The 25,649-nt window shown below is 40.0% G+C and overlaps 1 protein-coding gene across 1 annotated transcript in view; it reads left to right on the top strand.

Annotated features, from left to right (window-relative positions):
- Gucy2f (guanylate cyclase 2F, retinal) overlaps positions 1-25,649 on the top strand; it is a 131,515-nt gene that overhangs the window by 92,637 nt on the left and 13,229 nt on the right. The window contains exons 10-15 of the mRNA XM_060374654.1: positions 4,203-4,352; positions 7,584-7,732; positions 9,672-9,835; positions 10,580-10,772; positions 13,861-14,035; positions 23,925-24,023. Of these exons, the coding sequence (XP_060230637.1) occupies positions 4,203-4,352; positions 7,584-7,732; positions 9,672-9,835; positions 10,580-10,772; positions 13,861-14,035; positions 23,925-24,023 (930 nt within the window). The remainder of the gene's footprint in view (positions 1-4,202; positions 4,353-7,583; positions 7,733-9,671; positions 9,836-10,579; positions 10,773-13,860; positions 14,036-23,924; positions 24,024-25,649) is intronic.

Below are 25,649 nucleotides of genomic sequence, written 5' to 3'. Positions count from 1 at the left end.
TGATTTGGAGGAGTTGGAATTCTTGAAAATCATAGTGACAGCCATGATATTTCCCCTCTCTCGCTTCCTCTCTTTCCCTGTCCCTGACATAGCTGTGTGATAATTACTTGTCTAATTCTAATTTGAATGCCTAGTTTTTCATTTGCCTTGCTTTACAATAGGGTGTTGAGATAATAGGTGCAGAGATGGCAGGTACTTAACATTCTATAAAAATTAGACATATAGAAAAGATAAAACCTGATACTTTTCCAGAGTTTCATTTAATTTGCATTTAATTCACAGACTGGCAAAACTTTCAACCATAGGGACATTTGATCTTAAAGTGGGGAAAGGATATCTTCAGTTTGTGGGTGGCTGTGTCTATGTTGGTGTATATGCCTCTGTGTGTGTGTGTGTGTGTGTGTGAGTGTCTGTCTGTCTGTATCTTGGTTCTCTTATTTTACTTCACTTTCTAAACTGCAGACTATTCTTCACATACTGCAGCCACAGGGAACTTTCTAGACTACAAATCTGATTTTGTTATAGGAGCCCCTCACTGAATGGGTTCCCATTGTCTTTAGGGTAAAGTTCAAATTTCATTCATGACATATGGGTCTTACTTGGTCTGGACTTAACCACTTTTTCTCTATCTCTGTGCTCCATCCCTGCTGAACTCCTTCAGTCTGTTTATGTATGTCAAGCTCTCTCTTCCTTCCAGCACTTTCACATGTACTGTGCTTTCTGCCTGGGATACTCTGCCACTTTCAGTGTCATAAGCATTTATCCATGTATAGCTCAGTTCTTCTTTAGGACTCAGCTTAAGTACTGCTGCATCAAGTGGTTTCCTATGACACCTTCTGCCCAGCTAAGTTCCTTTCTTCAAGATCTTTAAGGTCCCCAAATTCATTGTGTATTTGTCCTTTGTTAGTAATACTTTCCTCAGTTGTCTTTTCCTTACCATGGTGATTATGGTTTGGTCAAGCTGGGATTTATAAACCCAGGTCTCTTGACTTCCAGTCCTGTATTTTTTTAAAATTTTATATCATCATGGTTCTTAAAAAATTGACTTTACCAATACAACAAGCTCAGAGTAAAAAAGTAGTGGCTGCAGCTGATACAAAAGAAGCTAAAATAATTATTTCTAGTCTTTCTGACAGTCCATGTCTAAGGGTCGCAAGTGCCTATTACATAGTTCTGGAGTAGACCTGAGGAGGTAGGGATGGGTTGGAAGACAGGGATGACTATTCATTACTATCTAGGCTCTATTGTCTGAGTATAGTCCAGATACAAGCTCATTTTAGCCATTACCAACATAGATACCAGTGCTTTCTGGAAGTACTATTTGGTAATGATTGTATTTAATCACCAGCTTTTTACCAGACAGTTTGCTTGTTTTTCCTTCTTGTGCTTTTAAATTTGCTGGGATTGCACACCAGGAACAAGGACTACTCTTTGTTTTTGCTTTCAAATATCCACCCTGTTTCTTTTCCCTCAACCTCCTCTGCTTGAAATTTCACAGTCATTTCATTATTTTTGTAACTATCAGTCTTTCTATGGAGGGAGGCATAAGAGCAAAACCACTGCCATGCATGAACCTCTCTTATGAGCAGAGACTCAGTATTGGGTGGAAAGTCAGATTGTTATGCCCAGATCTTAGGGACCCCAAAGATCACCAGGAGCTGGACCACATATGCAAGAACAAAGAGCTTTATTTGGGTGTAAGCTCTGCTTCTCCACCGTCACCAATGTAATGTGATCAGAGTGGAGAGCCCAGAGCAGCTGCACTGTAGGGTTTTTATTGGGGTTTGGGCAAGAACCTGGACTTCCCAGCTTAGCAGTTACATGATTGGATGACACTCAGCAAGGGTAAGCTTGTTACAAAGTGATTGGCTGACTAATAAAACTAACATTGAGCAAGCTATCTGTAGACCTCAGGAATGTTAGGTATTTTTTGTGCCACAAAAGTTCTACTATAAGGTTAGTGGGCTTTCCATCACAGTTGCCCCATCCTGAGATAAGATACCTTCCCATTCTTGTGGTTATCCTCAGGCTGTTCCTTGGGTAGGGAATTTTATGGCCTTGTTCCTGGAATTGGTGACCTATGACCTAGTTCCTGGGACTGATGACTTTTGGGGGAAGGTCAGACCCGGTCCTCTCATTATGTGCATGTTACTGGGAAACAGATACTTGAAAGACAAAGTGAGAAGATGGGCATATGAAAAAGACCTCAGTCTTTATGTTCTAGCCTTTTCATCATGGTTGTCTAAAAATAAGGCTGCATTTCTCTTTCCTGGATTTTTACTAACAAAAATGTGTTTTCTATTCATCCTCTTGCTTCATAAGAACTTGTCCTCTTGTCTCCCTTCTAATTCTCCTACATTAAACGTGATGATGATAAAAAAATTAGCCATCAACAGTCCTAACCCTGCCCCTAGCTTCTGTACCTGTTACCAAGCATATTTTAGCTTTCCAGCCTGGACATCAACAGGTTTATGCCAATTCCTCCTTCACAAAGCCCAGGGAGGAGGTGCTTGACCCTGTCACTTCCTTTTCTATTGTAGGCCCCTTCCCTGCCCCATTATATTTGTTTGTTGGCTCTGCTGCCACACTGCACCCCCATGAGGTCCCTTTCACCTCAGTGCAGGCTCTGCTGTTCCTAGCTGATTGTCCTAACTCCAGCCTTTCTCCTTGCATCCAGCTTGGGCAGGTTCTCAGATTAACCTTCCCAAACAGAGTTTTCATCAAATCCCTCTTCAGCTTCTGCACTCCTACTGCCTTTTGTATTCACTCCAAATGCCTTCATTTGGCTGTTAGGGCCCTCATTCTTCTAGCCACCCTCCCCACCCCCACTTCATCAAGCCCATTTCTCCTTTCTCATTATTCCCTAACAGAGCCATTCTCTAATCTGCTTACCACCTTCCCACCACCTGCAATTTGCTCCTTTTTGCCTCTTGTTCTTTTGCACATACTGTTCTTTCTTCCTGAAAAGGCCTCACCTCTCTGTTCCAGAAGCTGTACCCTTGACCTTCTTAATGAGCACATTTGAGATTTAGCTTTTCCAGGAAGCCTTCCTGGATTCATTTATCTATCTCAGATGCTTGTTAGTTTAAATCTGATAATATTACATATTATATTCAATGATTTTTTAACTCACAGAAATAGTAAATTTTATATAGCCCAACAACAACGAAAACCACAAAAAACCAACTCCTCTTTTGACTTTCCCGTAAATATTATAAAAGTCAATTTCTTTATGTGTTAAGATGTCTGCTACTAAATGGTCTAATGTTCTGAATGCTAGAAACTATGAAGGCAGAGATAAATGTTAACCCTGTGTAGGGTCTGAAATTCAGGAGAACATAGCCATTACTCAATTTTTTTTAATAGATTCATTTTCTTGTACAATATAGTGGTCCTCATCACTAGGCCTCTTGTATTGTAACAAGAGAAGCACATGGCTGTCTTGTCTTCCTGTCTGTGAATGTTTCTTATGCAGCCTGAATATTTGATTCATGTTTGGCACCATTTTTCCACATAGCACATTGCCTGGCACATAGTAAATACTCAGTAAGTGTTTGAAGAACCAGAGAGTAGCTGCTCTACCTCTTTTGCTCTTCAAAAAACACAGGAGGCCCGAGGACATTCTAATCCTTTCAGAGAAGACCTGGAGAAAGCAAGTTGTAAATCCCTGAGCCCTGGCACAGTCAAATTACCAGACACTTATAGATCTTAGCGAGCTGCAAATCCATGGCAACCAGTCTAGCAGTGCCTGTGCCTTTCCATGGAAACCTGCCAACTGCTACTGGCAGGCTCAGGAGAGCGAGAAAACAAGCTACAGATAGTGCCTCTACTGCTGGTGTCCTGACCTTCCCCACTCCTCTATACTGTCTCTTGCTGCACGGTTGTGGGGGTAGAGAGAGTAATGGTTTCTTTCTTTCTCTCTCTCTCTGTCTCTCTCTGTCTCTGTCTCTCTCTTTCTCTCTCTCTGTCTCTGTCTCTGTCTCTGTCTCTCTCTCTCTCTCTCTCTCTCTCTGTGTGTGTGTGTGTGTGTGTGTGTGTGATCCTTTAAAGTAATAGATTCAGACCCTGAGAGGGTACTAACATGAGAGTCTGTCTAATTAAAATATAAGGCACTTAATAAAACAACACCCTTAGAGCCTTTTAGGACATTGCAGATGTCAGTTAATCCTCCTTGCATTTATTAGATAATTCTTCCTTTGCAGAGCTGCTGTGGACGGCCCCTGAACTGTTAAGAGCCCCTGGGGGCATCAGGTTAGGTTCATTTGCAGGAGATGTCTATAGCTTTGCCATCATAATGCAAGAAGTAATTGTCCGGGGTGCTCCTTTCTGCATGATGGATTTGCCTGCCAAAGGTAAGCAGAAAGTGAGAAAAGGGCACTAAAGACCCACTGTGTTCCATATTAGCAGGCCAACCTAGGCTGCTATGATTTGCCAGAAGACTGTGTTCACAGTCTGCTAGTCTACAAAGAGCTAGTCTGTTATATGAAGGTAAGGCTTGGAGCCAGACAGCTTTAAGAATGTGAAAGAAATACCCTCACCCAGGAAGCTGGTCATTTTGCAAACTTGGACATAAGACAGGTGCTTTCAGACCTATGTCAATTTTCTAGTCTGTGCTACTTCCACCATATCTGATCCTCTGAGATTCATCCCACCAAGTACTTCAGTGCTGATCATGGTTCTCTGTGATGTCAATCTTTTCCTGTAACATGTCACAGATTTTTCATGCCTGTCTTCCATTGAAACCTATGAGTGTTAGGTAAGAATCCATCAGTGGAGAATGAAATCAGTGTATGAAAGTTTTGAGGTAACAAGATAGTTGCATATTCTCAAAGTGTCAGCTTTCAAGATGCTTAGTAGTTACAAATGGAAAACTAGTAAGTTTATAAGTTGAAATTCTTGGTAACATCACCTTAACTAAGGGATCAAGGTTAATTACCTATAACAAGACACATCTACATTATGTACCCATGACACGCTGCAGTTAGATAACTGCATCACCTTTGTGCTGCTTTGTACTAAGACGGGTACATCACTTTTGAGGTGTACTGTTCATGAACAAAGCAACAACAAAAACAAAGGATAACCCCAGTTCTAGTTGAAAGTCATTCTACGATCCTAGTTCTTGGAGGCTGAGGCAGTGGCATGTCAAATTCCAGACAAGTGTGAGATATACAACTGGTCAGTCCTTATGAAGTATAGCTAAACCATGAAAGACAGGGAAAGAATGAAGATTTATCACAGTTTGGAAGAGACAAAGACACAACAAATACATGTAGAAAAAAATCTGGAACTGGATTGTTAAACAGAAAAAAATACACTAGAGAAAATGCTGATGAAATCTAAGTTAGGGCAGTAGCAAAGAGTATTACCCAAATGCCAATGTCTTCAATGTTATTTTGTGGTAACATTACAGTGAACTCAGTGCGAAGTATGCAGACAATCACAGAGGTACTATGACACCTTTTCTAGAAACCCAAATTTGCTTCAAAGTAAAAGGTTTTGAAAACGTAGGAAATGTTATTAAGTTATATAGCTGTCTTTTGCCCCAGTCAACATTCCATGTTGCAACTGTTTTGAGCCCTCCAACATTTCTTTACATCTCTCTAAATGAAGCTTAGGTTCCTCATGTGCCATGATGGCCATTCTTATCCCATCTGCTTTCTGCCTCTCTGAGTTTATCTCTTGTTACTTCTAGCATTCTAGTGTCTTGAGAGGACATGGTCTCCCCTGCCCCTGTGCATTTGCACATGCTATTCATAATACCAAGAATTTTCTCACTTCCTTCCCAACTGACCTCATCTAACTCCTGTCACAAACTCTGGAAATTCTCCTTTGACTTGTTCCAGTGTGCATCAATAAAAACAGCCTCATCTGTTTTTATCGGTATCTATTTGTTCCATAAAACATTTGTAATGTCTTTCTTTGCTTATCTCCTTGAACTGTAGACTCCTCAAGGGGATAAACCATGATTGGCTTTAACCGAGAACTGACCCAGTCAGCTGCATGGATTCTGACAAAAAGTGGACTTTCTGGAGCAGTCCTTTTCTAAGGGGTTTCAGTCTCACGAAGTCTATGACATCAGAAGTCCTGTTACAGGCTGCTCTGAGTTAAAGGAACGAAAGCTGTGCTGTCCAGGGAGCTGAGAAATCAGAAGCAAGAGCAGAACTTTGCATCGTTTGTTAGGATACAAGGCAGCATTACTGAAGCGTTACAGCCAATACAAAGGTAGAAAGGGCAGTCAAAGTTTGGTTGTAGATGCACAGGTTAAAAGTTAAGGGCAAGCTGGGTGCAATGGCGCATGCCTGTAGTCCCAGCACACAGGAAGGCAGAGGCAGGCAGATATCTGTGAGTTTAAGGCCAGACTGGTAAACAAAGTGAGTCCAGGACAGCCAACACTACATAAAGAAACCTTGTCTTGAAAGGCCAACAAACAAAAAATTAAGGGCATTGGTGAAGATGAAACCTGGGATGGCAGTAAGTCTGAAGAAATAGTCAGGGGCCATGGTAAAGAGCTTAGTTTTTGTTCTGTTTGCAATAGAAGTCATGAAGGGATTTTGAATAAGAAAGTAACATGGCTAGATACATATTTTTAGAATGGCTTTGGAGAAGTCCAGGCTGGAAGTGACAAATTAATCTGAGGCCCAGTATGAGCTGATGGGGACATTGGGAGCTAATGATTTTCTCCTTTATAAAGAGCTTTCTGCCTTTGCAAAGAAAAAAAATAAAGAAAGGAAGGAAGGAAGAAAGAAAGACCTCAGTTTTATAAATCAAGCTTTTGGCCAATAAAGACTTGCTCTATATAGGGGTCTATGATCTTTCAGTTGAGACCTGAGGCATTTGAAAGCAGAGCAATGTAACAGGTGGAGATTGCTTCAGTACTGACCTGAACTTTGTCACTACCCATGTTACTTTCGGCAAGTTACTTACTCTGTGTGTTCCCTTTTCACTATCTTCAGAAAGTGTAAGACTGCTTATGTCATCTATTTGTGTTAAGCATCTAGTGAACAATTCATGCCAAGTGCCCATTCTATTGCTAGGCATATATAATACATTTTCTATTCAAAGTGACATTGATTGACCAATAGCCATGAGAGTCCTAATAGGGCCTGAGTTGTTCAGTGTTGGTCTTCATTCCCCTGTTAAGTGATTATGCAGGACTTAATGCATGTACCTTGGCTGGATATAAGCTTACAGATAAGGCTTAGTGTCTTCATTGTTCTGGTAATTGTGAGGCTTAGGTGAATTGGGGACAGCTAAAAGAGACAGGATATTGAAGTTGCAGTATTGGAATTACTGTCATTTAAGCTGTATCTGTAACCTAGCAGAAGGAGGATAAAATGGTGACTCATTTATACTGAGTGCAGTTATACTAGGTGATCAGTTTCTCACTCCTCTCTCAAAAGTTCAACATGGCCTTTTCCGAGATAGAGTCAGCATGAAAGCTGCCTGAGGAGAAATCAGAGAAGGTCCCTTCCTGTTTTCTCTCAATAAATCCCCTTCTTGGTTGAAAACTCAGCTCCCTGTTAAATCCTGGTACATTTTTTTCACAAATCACAGACTTTTCTCTTCTTTTGCCTTGTCAGAAATCATAGACAGACTTAGAAAGCCTCCCCCTGTATACAGACCAGTGGTTGCACCTGAGTATGCCCCTGCAGAATGCCTCCAGATGATGAAGCACTGCTGGGCTGAGGCTGCAGAACAACGACCAACTTTTGATGAAATATTTAACCAGGTAAATCTATTAGTGTTATCACTGTCCAATACTTAGCCTCCCTGAGGCTAAACTCATTGCATCCTAATATTGTGGAAGGGATATTACAAAGGAAAAGGACATTCTCTTTTAAAAAGCAGCCCAGGACTGGCTTTGAGGCTCTTTAGGCTGGAGCACATCCAGCACATCCTCTGTGAGCCCAAGGGTTGGTTCTGGTGTTCTGTGTCTGAATGACTTTTCTGAGACATCAAAAAATCTGTCATGTTTAAAAGGGTGTTCATGTGGAACACAAAAGTAGATTTCTTAAGTTCCCTGAGGAATACTGGAGAAATGGATTCATGGAAAGTGATACCTCTCTCTTTAATATACTGCATTTCCAAAGAGGTTGATACTTTTCTAGAGTCTGAGCTAGGAAGAGGGTGCAAGACAAGACAGAGTTCCTCTGTTGGCACATGCAGTTTAAGTTTTGTTGACTTGCCCAATACAGAAATTGTGGGTGCACTCCATGACTGCTGTGTCAGCTCTAGAGCAAAGGCTTTTGAGCCTGGTTAGAGTCCAGCACTGAGCTGTCTTATGACTGGCAGGTATCTGAGACAGAGAAGAGAAAGACTTTGACTGAAAGCCTAATGAGGTCCTGCTTTTGAAGTCATTTGTGTTCTCCAGGTAACAATACTTCCATTAGTCTGGCTGGAGTTCTTGAGGACACTCTATCAGGTGTTCTATAGTACGGAAAAAAGCAAAGGACCATAGAGGACACATTGCTAAAAAGTTAGCATGAGACAGGAGCAAAAACCATTTGTCCTTGTGTTGATGCTGAAGAGGTTATTTCAGAGGGCAACAGATAAGTCAGTGATAGACAGGAGGAGTGCCTACTACGTGACTTTCAAACAAAACATTACTAGGACTACTCTCCCTGGAATGCTTTACTGGAAGTTTATTCTGTCTGATGACAAGAGTAGCCTCTTCACTTCCTGTATCTAATACAACTTAAATGCAAAGAGGTGAATGAACTTTTCTAAGTGAGGCTGTGGGGGAAGCCCAGTGGATTTGAACTGGCTGATGAAGATCTTGGACATATACAGAGTCCAGAAGGAGCTTCATACTGTTCACTTTCGGACAAGGGATGCGACATAGAGCATCTGTGGCCACACTGTTTAAAGTTTGTTAATCAAAACCTTCAATATCTACTTAGCAAAACCACTGCCAATCTTTTCTGGTTATGACCATGGTGATTAAAACAACATGGAGGGAGGTGTCCACTCATGATTCTAATGCTTACGTTAATAAGCTCTTTTTAGATGGACAAAATCCCAGGAGGGTATATTTAACATTCATATCAAGCAGCTACCTTTTAGAAATTAAGGAACAATGCAGTCCAAAACTAGCCGAATTTCTACATGACCCTGACTGATATGAAAAGCAGGGACTACATGGAACCATTTAGTATTAGACCTCATGATAAGTAATAGAGGAAATTTTTCTGTGTTATATTTTGAATACTCTGTGTAATTAAGACCCTCTTTGAGAACACTGTATCATTTGAGGATAAGGGTGATTTCGTAGGTTGATTTCTTGAATGATAAAACAGCAGTTCCTGCTCTCTTTCTCCCTCTTTTGTTACTGCAATTGACTTGGGCTCTAGAACCAAACCCTGTTTCTTTGAAAACAGATACTATTGTTATAGCATTTCAGAACTAAAGGAGTTTGCTCTGAACCTCTATGATCAGACTTGAAAAACCAGAAGAACGGGGCAGGTGGGGTGGGGCTGGGGAATGGAAAGCACTCTGTGAATAGGCCAGGGTGACAATGAGACTAGATGTTGACAATTCCTATTTATATCTTGTCACATCTCTCCTGATGTGGCACTTCAGAGGAAAAAGATTTGTGGTGAGGGCTGATCCATCATTACTGAGTTTGGGGCTCAAGCAGTCATAGGTTCTTCCTTCTCTTGTATTTTCAGTTTAAAACTTTCAACAAAGGGAAAAAGACTAATATTATTGATTCTATGCTTCGGATGTTGGAGCAGTATTCTAGCAATTTGGAAGATTTGATCCGGGAACGGACGGAAGAACTGGAAATTGAAAAACAGAAAACGGAAAAGCTTCTAACACAGATGCTACCACCGTATGTGTGAACACCTGAGGAGTGTGACTCCTTAAAACAGTGTATTATAGTTTGAAAAAGAAGAAAAAAGTTACATACCAGCTAACTATTCCCTCCTCCCTGTCCTTCACCCTCTCTATTTCAAGGGGCTTTGAGTCACACCTTCAAATCAAAGTAGAATTGGAAAACGATACAAAGCATGTATCCTAATCCCCTACTTCCTGTGCAACATGATGATCCTTTCAGCCCTGGGTTTTATATATATATGCCACTTCATAATAGAGCCAAGAGGGTGGCCAATTTAAAAACAAAACAAAACAGGTAGTTCTTTGTGCTCCTGTATGAAAGATGTAGGTCTGTTTTCAGGGGACTTTTTTCCTTATCCGTAGCTAAAATTTCCATTTCCTTCCCACGTATCAGTATCTTCAAGGAGATCATTGCTGAAACTAGTTTCAGAAAACTAGCCACTTGGGAACATCTCCCCAAAAGGAGAGGGTAAAGTAGAAACTCAGGAGCTGAAAAAACTCCTTGGAGACAGAGACCAGATGTTTCTTTTCAACCCCATGTTCTTTCTAGTACCTAGTACAGCACCTGACACATTGTGCTCAATATGTACTTATTGAATAACTGAGATCTTTAAAGCTTGAACCAGGTGAAACTCTTTCTCATCACTTACCTGACAATGATTTTTAGAGATTTTATCTTTAGTGTGGGGCACATGAGGAGGCTAATATCTTCTTAGGAATAGTTATGTCTGCTTTTCAGATCAGTTGCTGAATCCCTCAAAAAGGGCTGCACAGTTGAACCTGAAGGATTTGACTTGGTTACCTTGTACTTCAGTGACATTGTGGGGTTCACCACTATCTCAGCCATGAGTGAACCCATTGAAGTGGTGGATCTTCTGAATGACCTCTATACACTCTTTGATGCCATCATTGGTAGTCATGATGTCTATAAGGTATGCTAATTAGCCTACTAATGTTTTTTAGCATGAAACATTTTACATGAGATTTATCTATGTACATTTCAAAACTGAAAGATGCAGTTTTATACAATGTTGTCTTACAGGAATGATGATTAAATTAATACAACACTCTATTGGTACTTTGTTGTGAATGAAGGCTGAATAGAACAAGTCTCAAAGAAGGAATAGATTTCCAAAAATATTTCTTTTGAGATGCTTTCTAGAATTATGACTAAGAAGAGGTTAATATGGGGAGACATATTACAGTTCATTGGATGAATCTCCACAATGTAAAAATATTGTGCTGGGTAATGAAAAGGATTAGAGATTTTCTCATAATTGCTGGCTGCTGCAGAGTGCATCTTGTTAAAGCTTATGTTATATTATACATACTATGAAAAATTTTATGTTTTCCATAAATATTGTTTTTATACAAGAAGGAATATCACATTATACCAGAGTGCTCTTTACAAATGTGAATGTTGGCAATCAATGCAGGGTAACCCAAAGGACACCTATTAACGTGAAGTTTGAGAAAGTATCCATTCACTGTGTCCCTTCCTGCCAACCTAGTTCTACTCTTTAAAAAAAACCAAAACTTGAAGAATATGGAGTGACAACAGATGACTTCTTTCACACTTTTTGGCACTATGCTTTTTTACTGTTATTCTTTTTACATGATGTATTGTCTTTAGGTAGAAAATTACTAAAGATCCCATATTTCTGTAGAGATATTTCTATGTTGTCAGGAACATAGATATTTGTCATATTGGAAGGAAAGGATGCCTCAGGTATCCCAAAGTTTAGACAACTCTTATGTTTCAGTAACTGTGGAAGAGCTAGAGAATGGGTAGCTTCATTTATTGGATCCTACACAGTAGTCTCAAATGATCCAGCTCTCAAATCACATGCCAAGCAATGTATTTATCTCAGTTTAGACAGGTAAAGACCCTTAGGGCTAAATTATACTATCTAAATAAGGTTCAGAAATAGACATCATACCTGCCAATCAGCAGGAGCTGAAAACTAATCATGAAATGTACATAGAAACCACTGTGGAGGAAAAAAAAAAATCTATGGAATCAGGCAACCTGTCTTAACGTGTTGAACTCAAGAAGCCTGAAGAGAAAAACAAATCACTGAAAGCTAATTCAGTTGAAACTAAAATCAAAGGTGATTCAGCATGGGCAGTAACAGAGCCACTAGTTTAATCAATCCAGCTGATTCTGCTCAGGCAATCATTGGGGGTCCTGGGGGGATGAGGCCATTAGCTATTTTGGTGCTTCTTGACTGTAGTACAGAGAATACAGAGCTAGAGGGCTGTTTTTTAAAGATGGAACAGAGCTGTCTGAATCAAAAAGTGGAATCTAAAATTTCAGGCTTGTTTATTAATAACAACACAGTACAAAGGAAATAAAAATTGAACCATCAGTTAGTCACCAAACCTGTGTGAATTTTCGTTTCCCTGATCTGTTAAACTGGAATCATCTCCCCTGGAACTCGATAATCTAAAATGGATGTGAGAAGTATACCACAGAAGTCCATGATTTCTTTGTGCTTTCACTCCTTCCGTTGACCCTTCTCAACTAGGTTCTTTTCTATGCCTTTGCTTCCTTTGAAGTGATCTCTGACTAATACACCCCATAATCCCTCATAGCCATCTATACACTAACGTTCATCTGTACCAGGTTTTGTGTTCTTCTTATGTCCTCATTTAAATAATTGGGTTTTTGGGGTGGCAATTTATCAGAGCTAAATAGTCAACTATCATGTGTGACAATGGCCAGCCACTAACTGACCATACCTACATAGCATTTACATTGTGACCCTTCCTTCCTTTGTTTAATCTGTCGTGTCTATTTGACAGCAGGAATCTTTCCTCCAAACAATACCAGAGCTGGGAGACTGAAAGGAAGAACACTGAAGTAAAAGTCTCATAGGGGCAAATGTCCATTATTATTGGTTATTTAGAAAGTCATTATGTGAGCCCTGTTGCTGAATCCTAAACTTCATCTTATGAAATTGAATAATAACCACAGTCCTAAAACTGACTTTAAAACATGCTTTTTGTTATTGTTGGCAATGGCAGTGGTGGTGGTGGTAGTGGTGGTGATAACTTTCAGTTATATGTTATTATCCATCTGCTTGGTTTTAAGTGCTTTGATGCATACTAAGTTATTTAGTTCTAAAAATCCTATGAGGTAGGCATTGAAATTATCATATTTTCAAGAGGTTCACACTGGATGGAGCAAAATGGAACTAAGTGACTTGCCCCATGATTGTTAAGTGTCAAATCTAAGTTTCTACCCAGGGCAGAATGTCTTCAGAATTTTATTGATTTTTTTTAGCTGCAATCAAATTCATAGTAGGCTAGTCTGACTGGCACACTTTATAGAAGTCTTTTCAGTTTGCTTATAATTTGAATTTATCAAACTATTTCTATGTATGAGCTATTTAAAAGAGTGAGCACACACTGTGGGGAGGAGGAGGAGCAGAGAATTGGTTCTTGCAGGATAGTCAAAGGTCAGGATTATGGCTGCTCAAGGATATAGCAATAGGAAAAGAGGAAGGGATTGGTGGGGAAAAGATACAGTTCTCATAATCAGAAGGTTTGTGAAACTGACTGTCATATTAATGGCAAATCAGAGGGTCTTGACTCTTCTTGTCCTTTCCCTTCACTTCCCCTATTTACCTAAAATTAGCTAAAGAAAGGCTTCTTTTCTGAGAGTACCTCGGACACATTTTTCCCTGAATAATTTGCAAGGGACATGGTAGGGGCAGTGCCACTTTTCCTTCATACAGGAATTTGTTGAAACTTCATATTTTCCTAGGCTCATTCAATAGCCTTTGAAATAGCTCTACTTACTTCAGAATCCCTGGTTGTGAGGTCTATACATCAGTATTTTAATAGAGTTCCTTAAATGATGCTGATATACAGCTAGACCTGTGAATTGTTGACAGCCCCACTCTGCCTTGCTCACTTTACATATGTGGCTTTCATCATATTCCTAAAACCCTGTTGGGGGGGGAGTAATATGAAGAAGTTACATGCTTGTTAATCCTATGTTTTTATAATTCCCAGGTAGAGACCATTGGAGATGCCTACATGGTGGCCTCAGGTCTCCCAAAGAGGAATGGCAGTAGGCATGCTGCTGAGATTGCCAACATGTCCCTAGATATCCTGAGCTCTGTGGGAACCTTTAAGATGCGACACATGCCAGAGGTGCCAGTCCGAATTCGGATAGGCCTACACTCAGGTAACAGAAGCTAGTGAAAGCAAGAGAAACCCTCTCCACCTGTCCCAAGGAAAACTTAGAAGAGGAAGGAGAAATATGTAGATAACTTCTGATTGTGAACAGCTTGATTATCCTGGTGTCCAGCAATGCTTCATTTCTTTCTGTTTAGCCAGTTTTCCTTCTTTCCTCCACCTATAGCATTGCACTGGGCCACCAACCATCTTCTAAAGCACAAATACTGCAGCCTCCCCTTCTCATTCTGCACCACCATTTCTATGTTTAACAGAACGACAAGATCACCAAGTATTTGTGGTCCTTCAGATAATGTAATCAGTCAATCAATGAAAAGCATTTTCCTCCTATACTCATCCCCTCTCAAATAAACGTTGTCAACCCCCCCCACACCATATCTTTTCTATTTCACTACTGTGTACATGCTAGAGACTGTAGATTTATTTATTTATCTATCTATCTATTTATTTAATAAACATTTTAAAAAGTTAAAATATAATTACATTACTTCGTTTAATGCTACAACTATAGTATATCGTTTTCCTTAAGCTTCACCTGTGTGTGTTAGACATTTCCACCTGAGTATTTCATTTGGTCCTCAGACTCAAAGTATCTAAAACAGAATTATTTTCTTTCCATACAGTATTTTCTCCTGTGTTTTATATTTCATTTAGTGTTACTATGGGTTACCTGATTATCATCTTAGAAGTTATTCTTAACTCCTCCTTCCCTCTTACCTTCAATAACAAACCAACTACTAGTTATTTTATTGTCTATGTGTTGATGCCACACTACTTGTGTCAAAGTCAGAGGACAATTTTTAGTACCTAATTCTCTTCTATCATAGAACTCAAACTCAGGTTCTCAGACTTGGTGCCAAGTGCCTTTGCCTTTTGAACAATCTTGCCAGCCCCAACTATTAGTTTTTAAAATTTTTGTCCTTTTAAACATTTAAGACTGGGGGGCGGAGCCAAGATGGCGACTAGCACACACAGTTTCTGAGCAGTGGGATACCTGATCTTCTGAGTTGGAGAATGGAAGGACCCCCAACCCAGGAAAACCACAGCGAGGCTTTCTGAACACCAGAGAACATCGCAGGAGGTGAAAACTTTGGCCTCCGGTCACCCGGAGACTTGCTTGGGGAGGGAGAGAAAAGATCCTTTGTTCTTGCTGCACTCCCTTCCCCCAGACCTCCTTCCTCCTCGGCACAGCGGCACAGGGGACTCATCTTTCTCAGCGCAGACCTAACTGCCTGGGGTATACAACCGCTGAGACGGAGCCCCAACCACTTTAGCGGCAGACAAAAGCCAGCAGTACGTACCCCGGAGTCCCAGATTCGCGCAGCAGCTGCACCATCCTCCCAGGGCGCGAATCTGCTAGACACCATACTAGCTCCGCAGGATCGCCATCACTGACGGTACGGCCCGCCCAATCCCACAGTGACAGAGAATACGCTATATACTCACCGAAACCAGGCAGAAACGTCATACAACCTGGACACACCAGGCACTGGGCCTCCCAAGCTTGGAGAGCACAACGAAGAGATCCCAGGACTTCCCAGAAAGCATTGGGACTAGCAAGCCAGTCTCCAGTTACAGCAGGACGTGACGGCGGAGCAGCACTGAACTGGCGGGGCACCACAGCCCTCCAGTTTAAGACTAACCAGGGCCAAACCAGAGAACAGAGAGCCTGATTACCCCATCCCTGCTGAAGTGACCACCCTGAAATCTCCAGCTGCAGCAAGACCTCAGAACCTGGCAGTGACAGCAGCACAGAACTGGCGGAACACATCAAAGAAGCAGGGCCAAACCAGAGAGCAGAGAGCCCCGGATACCACGATCTCGGCCAAGAGACCTGCCTGTACAGCTAGTCCTCAGCACACGCTGAGAGTGCTCAGCTTCCTGAAGAACTCTCCAGACACCAGAGAGAGACAGCACCAGTCTGATCTGCAGAATCCAAAAACAAACAGGGAAGGTTTCAGATAAGCCAATGGCCAGAGGTAGGCGAAAGAACACTTCCAACATAAATCAGGACATCATGACTTCACCAGCAAACCCCAAAATCGATGGATACACCAATTCAGCAGAAGCACAGGAAAATGATTTTAAAGCCATGCTTGCCCAATTATTTGAGGCTCATAAGGAGGAAATGAACAAGTCTTTCAAAGAGATGGCCAGTCAATTGGAGGCAAAGAAAGAAGAAATAGACAATATCCTTAAAGAAACACAGGCAAACATAGCCAAACAAATAGATACACAAGTAGAGGAAAAATTAGTGGCATATAAGAAGGAAATGAAAAAAGAAATAGAGGCCATCGTAGAGAGACAGGAATCCAAATTCAAACACATGAAAGAAATGGTGCAAGGCATGAAAACAGAATTAGAATCAATAAAGAAAACACAAAATGAGAAAACCCTTGAGCTGGAGAACTTGGAGAAAAGATCAGGAACCACAAAAGTAAGCATCACCAACAGAATACAAGAGATGGAAGAGAGAATCTCTGGAGCTGAAGACACACTTGCAGAAATGGATACTTCTCTCAAAGAAAAAGTAAAATCAGAAAAGTTCCAATCACAAAATATCCAAGAAATCAAGGATGCTATGAAAAGACAAAATCTAAGAATAATAGGAATTCACGAAAAAGAAGACTCCAGACTCCAAGGTCCAGAAAATATTTTCAAGAAAATCATAGAAGAAAATTTTCCCAACTTAAAGAAAGAGATGTCCATAAATATACAAGAGGCCTACAGAACTCCAAATAGACTAGACCAGAAAAGAAACACATCACGTCACATCATAGTCAAAACACTAAATCTACAGAACAAAGAAAAGATATTAAAAGCAGCAAGGGAAAAAGGCCAAGTAACATATGAAGGTAGACCTATCAGAATCACGCCGGACTTCTCATCAGAAACTATGAAAGCCAGAAGGGCCTGGGCAAGTATCATGGAGACTCTAAGAGATCACAAATGTCAACCCAGACTACTATACCCTGCAAAGCTTTCAATCAACATAGATGGAGAAAACAAAATATTCCATGACAAAACTAAATTTATACAATATCTACACAGCAAACCATCCCTACAGAAGATACTAGAAGGAAAACTCCAATCCAATGAAAACAAATTCACCCAAGAAAACAGGGCATACAGATAATGTCCCAACAAAAATGAAAAGAAAACAAGCAATGAATCAGGGTTAGATCATCGACTCCATTACAAAAGGAACTAACATGCATTGGTCACTATTATCTATCAATATCAATGGACTCAACTCACCAATAAAAAGACACAGGCTAACAGAATGGTTAAGGAAACAGGATCCAACATTCTGTTGCATCCAAGAAACACACCTATGCAACAAAGACAAACACTACCTCAGAGTAAAGGGCTGGAAAACTGTTTTTCAAGCAAACGGTTCCAGAAAACAAGCTGGAGTAGCCATCCTAATATCTAATAAAATAGACTTTCAACCCAAGTTAATCAAAAAAGATAAGGAGGGCCACTATATTCTCATCAAAGGAAAAATCCACCAAGAGGACATCACAATCTTGAATATCTATGCCCCAAATACAAGAGCACCGACATTCGTAAATGAAACATTATTAAAGCTTAAATCATACATTGATCCTAATACCTTAATAGTGGGAGACTTCAACACTCCACTCTCACCAAGGGACAGATCAACTAGACAGACACCAAATAGGGAAATAAAAGCACTCACAGAATCCCTAAATCAAATGGACCTAATAGATGTCTACAGATCATTTCACCCAAACTCAAAAGAGTACACCTTCTTTTCAGCACCGCATGGAACCTTTTCCAAAATAGACCATATAGTGGGCCACAAAGCAAGCCTCAACAGATACAAAAGGATTGAAATAATCCCTTGTATACTATCTGACCACCATGGACTAAAGCTCGACCTTAACAACAAAAGAAACAACAAAAAGCCGACACGCACATGGAAACTAAACAACTTACTACTCAATGACAGCTGGGTTAAGGAAGAAATAAAGAAAGAAATTAAAGACTTCCTAGAATTCAATGAAAAGGAAGGCACAACATACCCAAATTTATGGGACACACTGAAAGCAGTGCTCAGAGGAAAATTTATAGCACTAAGTGCCTGCAAGAAGAAATTCGTAACATCACATACAAACAACTTAATGGCCCAACTGAAAACCCTAGAAAAAAAAAGAAGCAGATACACCCAAGAGGAGCAGACGGCTGGAAATAATCAAACTAAGGGCTGAAATCAATCAACTAGAAACAAATAAAACTATCCAAAGAATCAATGAAACAAAAAGCTGGTTCTTTGAGAAAATCAACAAGATAGACAAACCCTTAGCCAAACTAACTAAAAAGCAGAGAGAAACTATCCAGATCAGCAAAATCAGAAATGAAAATGGGGACATAACCACAGACATTGAGGAAATCCAAACAATTATTAGGTCATACTACAAAAGCCTATATGCCACAAAATTTGAGAATCTAAATGAAATGGATAATTTTCTTGAAAGATTCCATCTACCAAAACTAAGTCAAGATCAGGTAGAAAGACTGAATAGCCCTATATCTCCCAAGGAAATCGAAGCAGTCATTAACAGTCTCCCCGCCAAAAAAAGCCCTGGACCAGATGGCTTCAGCGCAGAATTCTACAAGACCTTCAAAGAAGTGCTAACTCCAATTCTCCTCAAGCTATTCCACAAAATAGAAACAGAAGGAACACTACCAAACTCATTCTATGAAGCCACAGTCACCTTAATACCTAAACCACACAAAGACCCAACAAAAAAAGAGAACTTTAGGCCTATCTCTCTTATGAACATTGACGCAAAAATACTCAATAAAATACTTGCAAACCGAATCCAAGAACACATCAAAGATATCATCCACCATGACCAAGTAGGCTTCATCCCAGGCATGCAAGGGTGGTTCAACATACGGAAATCCATCAATGTAATCCACTACATAAACAAACTGAAGGAGAAAAACCACATGATCATCTCCTTAGACGCCGAAAAAGCATTTGACAAAGTCCAACACCCATTCATGTTTAAAGTCTTGGAGAGATCAGGGATACAAGGCACATACCTAAACATAGTAAAGGCAATATATAGCAAGCCTATAGCTAACATCAAACTCAATGGAGAGAAACTTAAATCAATCCCACTGAAATCAGGGACAAGACAAGGCTGTCCATTGTCCCCATATCTCTTCAACATAGTACTTGAAGTCCTAGCCAGAGCAATAAGACAACTAAAGGAGATCAAGGGGATACAAATCGGAAAGGAAGAGGTCAAAGTGTCACTATTTGCAGATGATATGATAGTATACATGAGCGACCCCAAAAATTCAACCACAGAACTCCTTCAGCTGATAAACACCTTCAGCAAAGTGGCAGGATACAAAATCAACTCAAAAAAATCAGAAGCCCTCCTATATACCAAAGACAAAAAGGCTGAGAAAGAAATTAGGGAAACAACACCCTTCACAATAGCCACTAATAACATAAAGTACCTTGGTGTGACCCTAACCAAGCAAGTGAAAGACCTGTTTGAGAAAAACTTCAAGTCTCTGAAGAAAGAAATCGAAGAAGATATCAAAAGATGGAAAGATCTCCCGTGCTCATGGATTGGTAGGATTAACATTGTGAAAATGGCCATACTGCCAAAAGCAATCTACAGATTCAATGCAATTCCCATCAAAATACCAACTCAATTCTTTACAGACCTTGAAAAAAAGATTCTCAGCTTCATATGGAGAAACAAAAAACCCAGAATCTCCAAAACGATCCTGTACAACAACAGATCATCTGGAGGTATCTCCATTCCTGATCTCAAGCTGTACTACAGGGCAACAGTAATAAAAACTGCATGGTACTGGCATAGAAACAGAAAGGAGGATCAATGGAACCGCATAGAAGACCCAGAAATAAATCCACACACCTATGAATACTCGATATTCGACAAAGAAGCCAATTCCATTCAATGGAAAAAAATGACAGCATCTTCAACAAATGGTGCTGGACCAACTGGATGTCTACATGCAGAAAAATGAAAATAGATCCATATTTATCACCCTGCACAAAACTAAAGTCAAAGTGGATCAAGGACCTCAACATAAAACCAGATACCCTAAATCAATTGGAAAAAAAAGTGGGGAACAGCCTAGAACTCATTGGCACAGGAGACAACTTCCTAAACAGAACACCAACAGCACAAGCTCTAAGATCAACAATCAATAAATGGGACCTCATGAAACTGAAAAGTTTCTGTAAAGCAAAGGATACCGTCATCAAAACAAAACGACTGCCTACAGATTGGGAAAGAATCTTCACTAACCCTTTATCTAACAGAGGACTAATATCCAGTATATACAAAGAACTAAAGAAGCTGAAAAGCAGCAATCCAAGTAATCCAATTAAAAAATGGGGAACAGAGCTAAACAGAGAATTCTCGACAGAGGAATATCGAATGGCAGAAAAACACTTAAAGAAATGCTCATCCTCATTAGCCATCAGGGAAATGCAAATCAAAACGACCCTGAGATATCACCTTACACCCATCAGAATGGCCAAGATGAAAAACTCAAGCGATAACACATGCTGGAGAGGTTGTGGAGAAAGGGGAACCCTGCTCCACTGCTGGTGGGAATGTAAACTGGTACAACCACTCTGGAAAGCTATCTGGCGCTTTCTAAGACAAATAGGAATAGTGCTTCCTCCAGACCCAACTATACCACTGCTAGGTATATACCCAAAGTTTGTTCAAGTACACAAAAAGGACACTTGCTCAACCATGTTTATAGCAGCTCTATTTGTAATAGCCAGAACCTGGAAACAACCCAGATGTCCATCAACGGTGGAATGGGTACAGAAATTGTGGTATTTTTATACAATGGAATACTACTCAGCAATCAAAAAGGAGGAAATCATGAAATTTGCAGGCAAATGGTGGGATCTAGAAAAGATCATTCTGAGTGAAATATCCCAGAAGGAGAAAGACAAACATGGGATATACTCACTTATATAGACCTATAAGATATGATAAACATAATGAAATCTATACACCTAAAAAAGATAATCAATTGAGCGGACATGGAGTAAGATGATCAATCCTCATTTAGAAAGACAGACGGGATGTGCATTGAACGTATGACAGGAGTCTACTGAGCGCATCTGAAAGACTCTAACTAGCAGTGTTTTCAAAGCAAAGACTCATGACCAAACCTTTGGCAGAGTACAGGGAATCATAAGAAAGAAGGGGAGTTAGTCTGATGGGGAAAGGATAGGAGCTCCACAAGGACCAAATATATCTGGGCACAGGGTCTTTTCTGAGACTGACATTCAACCAAGGACCATGTATGGATATAACCTAGAACCTCCACTCAGATGTAGCCTGTGGTAGCTCAGTAACCAATTGGTTTCCCAAAGTGAGGGGAACAGGGACTATTTCTAACAGGAACTCGATGACTGGCTCTTTGGTCTCCCCACCCCCGAAGGGAGGAGCAGTCCTTTTAGGCCACAGAGGAGGGCTTTGCAGCCAGTCCTGAAGATACCTGATAAAACAGGATCAGATGAATGGGGAGGAGGTCCCCCCCATCAGTGGACTTGGAAAGGGGCACGGTGGAGATGAGGGAGGGAGGGAGGGAGGGAGGGACTGGGAGGGAATGAGGGATCGGGAATGGCTGGGATACAGAGTTAATAAAATGTAACTGATAAAAAAAAAATAAAAGAAGAAAAAAAAAAAAGAAAAAAAAAAGACTGTCTTGTGTCTGTTTTTTTACTTTTAAATAAATGTATTTGAAAATTATTTAAGAAATATACATAATTCCATAAAGAAAAGAAAGGGTATGTCTAATATTTACAATAGAAAAATAACAAAATGGTTAGATAAATATCTACTAAAATTAATAAGAACATGAAAATGCCTAATAGTCTTTATCAATGAAGAAGCTGATATAACACTCATTTAAGTCTGACTTCTTTTTATCTTTTTATACTTGCATAATAAACTTGACTCAAAGGGGAAACAAAACTGTCCTGTGTCACCTTGACAATGATTACTCAAGCCTAGGACACCAGAATCGCTTTTCTGGATTGTAATAGCAACATTTCGCTTCCATACTTGCCTTTCTCTATTCATCATTCCCATAGCAATCATCATAATCCATGTTGTTTTATTTGTATTTCCATTAGACCTTAAGCTCTTTGGCAGCAGAACCATATCTTATTCATATTCTTTTTTTTTTTTTTGCATTCTTTTATAGCAGCTGCTCATTCTTTCTCTAAGGAAAATCTCTCTGGTATCCTAGTTACTCAAATATAACATATATAAAATTTCAAACTGTCTTTTCCAATGCATGAACACAAACTTAGAGCGCCATGCCAACTTATTCACCATAATCAATCAGACCGCCATCAAGTCTGTTGGTTTTCATAATATCTGTCTTTTAGGTCCCCACTTTGGGGACTACTTCCCACCATCACTTCCTTTCTTAAGGCCTTGTGTTTGTTTTTACCACACCAGATGCCTAGTGGAAACCCCTTCAGAGCATCCAATACACTGACTTGAGAGGAAAAAAGACAAAGAATATTCTTCATATACCCTTTGCTCAAATTTCTCTAGTGGGCCAAGGACTTTATGTACAACCCATTCAACCCAACCTGATCTATAGTCTTTTCCCAGATGCCTAAGCTGGAAGAACGTTTTTCTTTCTAAGACCTTCCCCAAAGTCCATGCATACAGAAATCCAAATCACAAACCTTTGCTTCATGTCTCTTTCTGCTGTTACTGAGTCCTACTCATCTTCTAAGAGTCTGGGCAAACGTTGCCTACAGGAAACTTCATCACTGAGTCATTTCCTAATAACCAACTCTGCATATTCTATAGTACTCCAGTTCTTCTGTCTGTAAAATTTGCTTGGTGCCAGCTTTAATGCCTTGCACCATTGCTTGCCTGTCTCCTGCTTGGTAGTCTCTTCTCTTCATTCAGATGTGAATATCTGATATAATTTAGACTATATATTATTTATTTTTGACTCCCCAGAGTGCCTGCTATGGTACCCAATTAGATGCTATTGAATGAGAAAGAAGCGAATTAAAATAAAAAGAAATATATCTTCAGGTCTAAATTGTTCTTATTTGTTGCAGGAAAAAAAAAACCTTTGGAAACAAAACAATGACTTTATTTCAGGAAAAAGCAAAAAATATGTTGAAAATTTTAAGCATAGAAAAAACAAAATTCAGGAAGGTAAAGGCTGAGCTCATTTTTATATCATCCTCCTAAAATTCTTGCAGTTACCTTGAACATGTAACATGGCCATAGTAGTGTAAGAACAAAAATTCCTGAAAGGACAAATGGAAAATAATTTTATATTATCTCTACACACTGTTCTTTTACACCCCTACCACAGATGATGGAAATTCAGCTCTACTTGTTTACACCTTTTTTGATTAGCTGAACCATAAGTCTCTTTGTAGACACAGTTGTGAGATAGACTTAAGAGACTCTTTCTTCTAACTCTAAGACACAAAAAAACACATTTTCTCCCTTGCAATAAACCTGTTTGGATCCTGAGTCTTTGATCAGGCTTTTCTGGTTAGATTTTAATGTCTTTTTGTCCTTGTTGGTAGGTATCAGTATTTTGAGTAGAACGGTTCCTAGAATAGAGGTACAAATAAGAAAGGTAGTCATGTGTAGAGCACAGTAAAATTGCTTGTTTATAGATGAGAGTTCATTATTCAATCAACTGTCTTCCTTTGGATTTCTAGAGCAGTTTGATGGAGGCATTGGTTTCCTACCAAACCTCTCCCATCTTGCTCACAACGGCTCTTCTATTGGTACTGAATATACACCTGTTGACTCCAATTCCACTCCCCTGCTGTTCAACAGGGCCTGTTGTTGCTGGAGTGGTGGGCCTCACCATGCCCAGATACTGCTTGTTTGGAGACACTGTGAACACAGCTTCTCGAATGGAATCAACAGGGCTACGTGAGTATCTGTAGATAGCCGGGGTGGAATCTTCTTCCAATTGGTAAAGTGGTTCTTCAAGAGAGGAGAAAGAAAATGGATACTCAGTGTTTTAATGTTTTTAAGAAAAAGGAAAGCTAATTCAAGACGACTAAGGTAGATCACGCATTTCCCCATCAAACCAGTATACAATAGCAAACCAGTAGGGGGTGATGTTGGGCTGAACATGTACTTCTCTTGTTCTAGAAATAAAGCTGTAGCTAAGTGACACTGAAAAAGCCAGTTTTATCAAAAGAATTTCAAAAAGTCTTTTGGGCAAAAGAAAGAATTGGCCATCCCAGAAGGTGCTAGGGAGGCATGGAGAGAGGAGAACTAGGTAAGAGACTGACATTTTCAGTTTTCAACTAGTGTGTGAAGGCTCATGAGCTAGCTGCCTCCCAGCTGGCTGCTGCTGTTGGCTGCTTGAGTTCAATTTTTAAACTGGTTAGGACCCCAGGAGTTCCTGGCTTTATCAAATAAGCCCCTAGAATTTGGCTAGCATAATCCTTCAATCTAAGGAGCTTGGGATTCCAAAATGATTAATTCCAACCTCCCTGTACACAAAATCCTTAGCTCCTATCAAAAACGTTCATAGTAGCAAAAACACTACTTCTTCTTCCCCCTTTATTTGCAAATAAAACTGTGCAAATCATTCTGCCACTTGTTTGTTATGAGCAAGATGCTTTATCAACCATCCATTTTTTTTTGGTTACTCACTGCCTCTGCTGAGATATACCGTGGTTCAGCAAACCAAATTTCCAGCACCATTTTCAGAAAAACCATTTTAAGAACAGCATCAAACCCTATGTTCAGTTTTCATGGAGCTGTTTTTTTTTTTCTGTTGTTGTTGTTGTTGTTTTCGCTTTTTTAAGTGAAAGAAAGAAATCATTTAGACCATTAGCAGCCTTGGCCCTGGCAACTGCAAGGCAACACAAGCTCATCCTGAACTGCAGCCCCATACTGAAATTACTTCCTGATGATATGGTGGCCTGTAGCATAGTGTGTGGTGCACCATATGACCTCACTCTGCATCATTTATGTTCAGAAACAGGTGTATACAACGAGTCTAGTCTTAGCCTATCTAGCCTGTATATCCATGATTAAGAGGCATCACGGAACTTAGAGAATGTTTGCAGAATAACTTTTCTGGCACCTGGGAAAATCTTTAAAACCCTGCAGATATTGTCATGAAAGAAGTCATCTAGGGACCACTCTGGGAATATGACTTTGCATATGGCTTTGCTCTTGAAGTGCAACCCACGAGTGAAAATTCTCATGGAACTGCAATGCAGATTTGGCACAATGCTTACAATTGATGTAAGCTTGTAGAAGGCTGAAGTCACATTCTGGTCTGCACTAGGGAAAATGCCACATTTTGGAAATAGCTAGCTGAAAGGAACAATTGAATTCTGAGATTTACACAGCTTCTTGTCTAGTGGTCCGACATGAAGGGAAAATGAATGTACTGAATCATCCACAGTTAGTGCTTAATAAGCCCTGGCTTTGCAAGGAGGACATTGTATGGGATGCAAAGAAGCATGTTCATGTGATCTCCGTGTGCCTGAACCTGATTAGTGTGCCTTTCTAAAGGCTTATGACTACTAACAG

This window comes from Meriones unguiculatus, chromosome X, assembly GCF_030254825.1.
Source record: "Meriones unguiculatus strain TT.TT164.6M chromosome X, Bangor_MerUng_6.1, whole genome shotgun sequence".
Lineage (NCBI taxonomy): Eukaryota > Metazoa > Chordata > Mammalia > Rodentia > Muridae > Meriones > Meriones unguiculatus.
The sequence above is the reverse complement of the archived record's forward strand: the minus strand, read 5'-3'. Positions and strand labels throughout refer to the sequence as shown.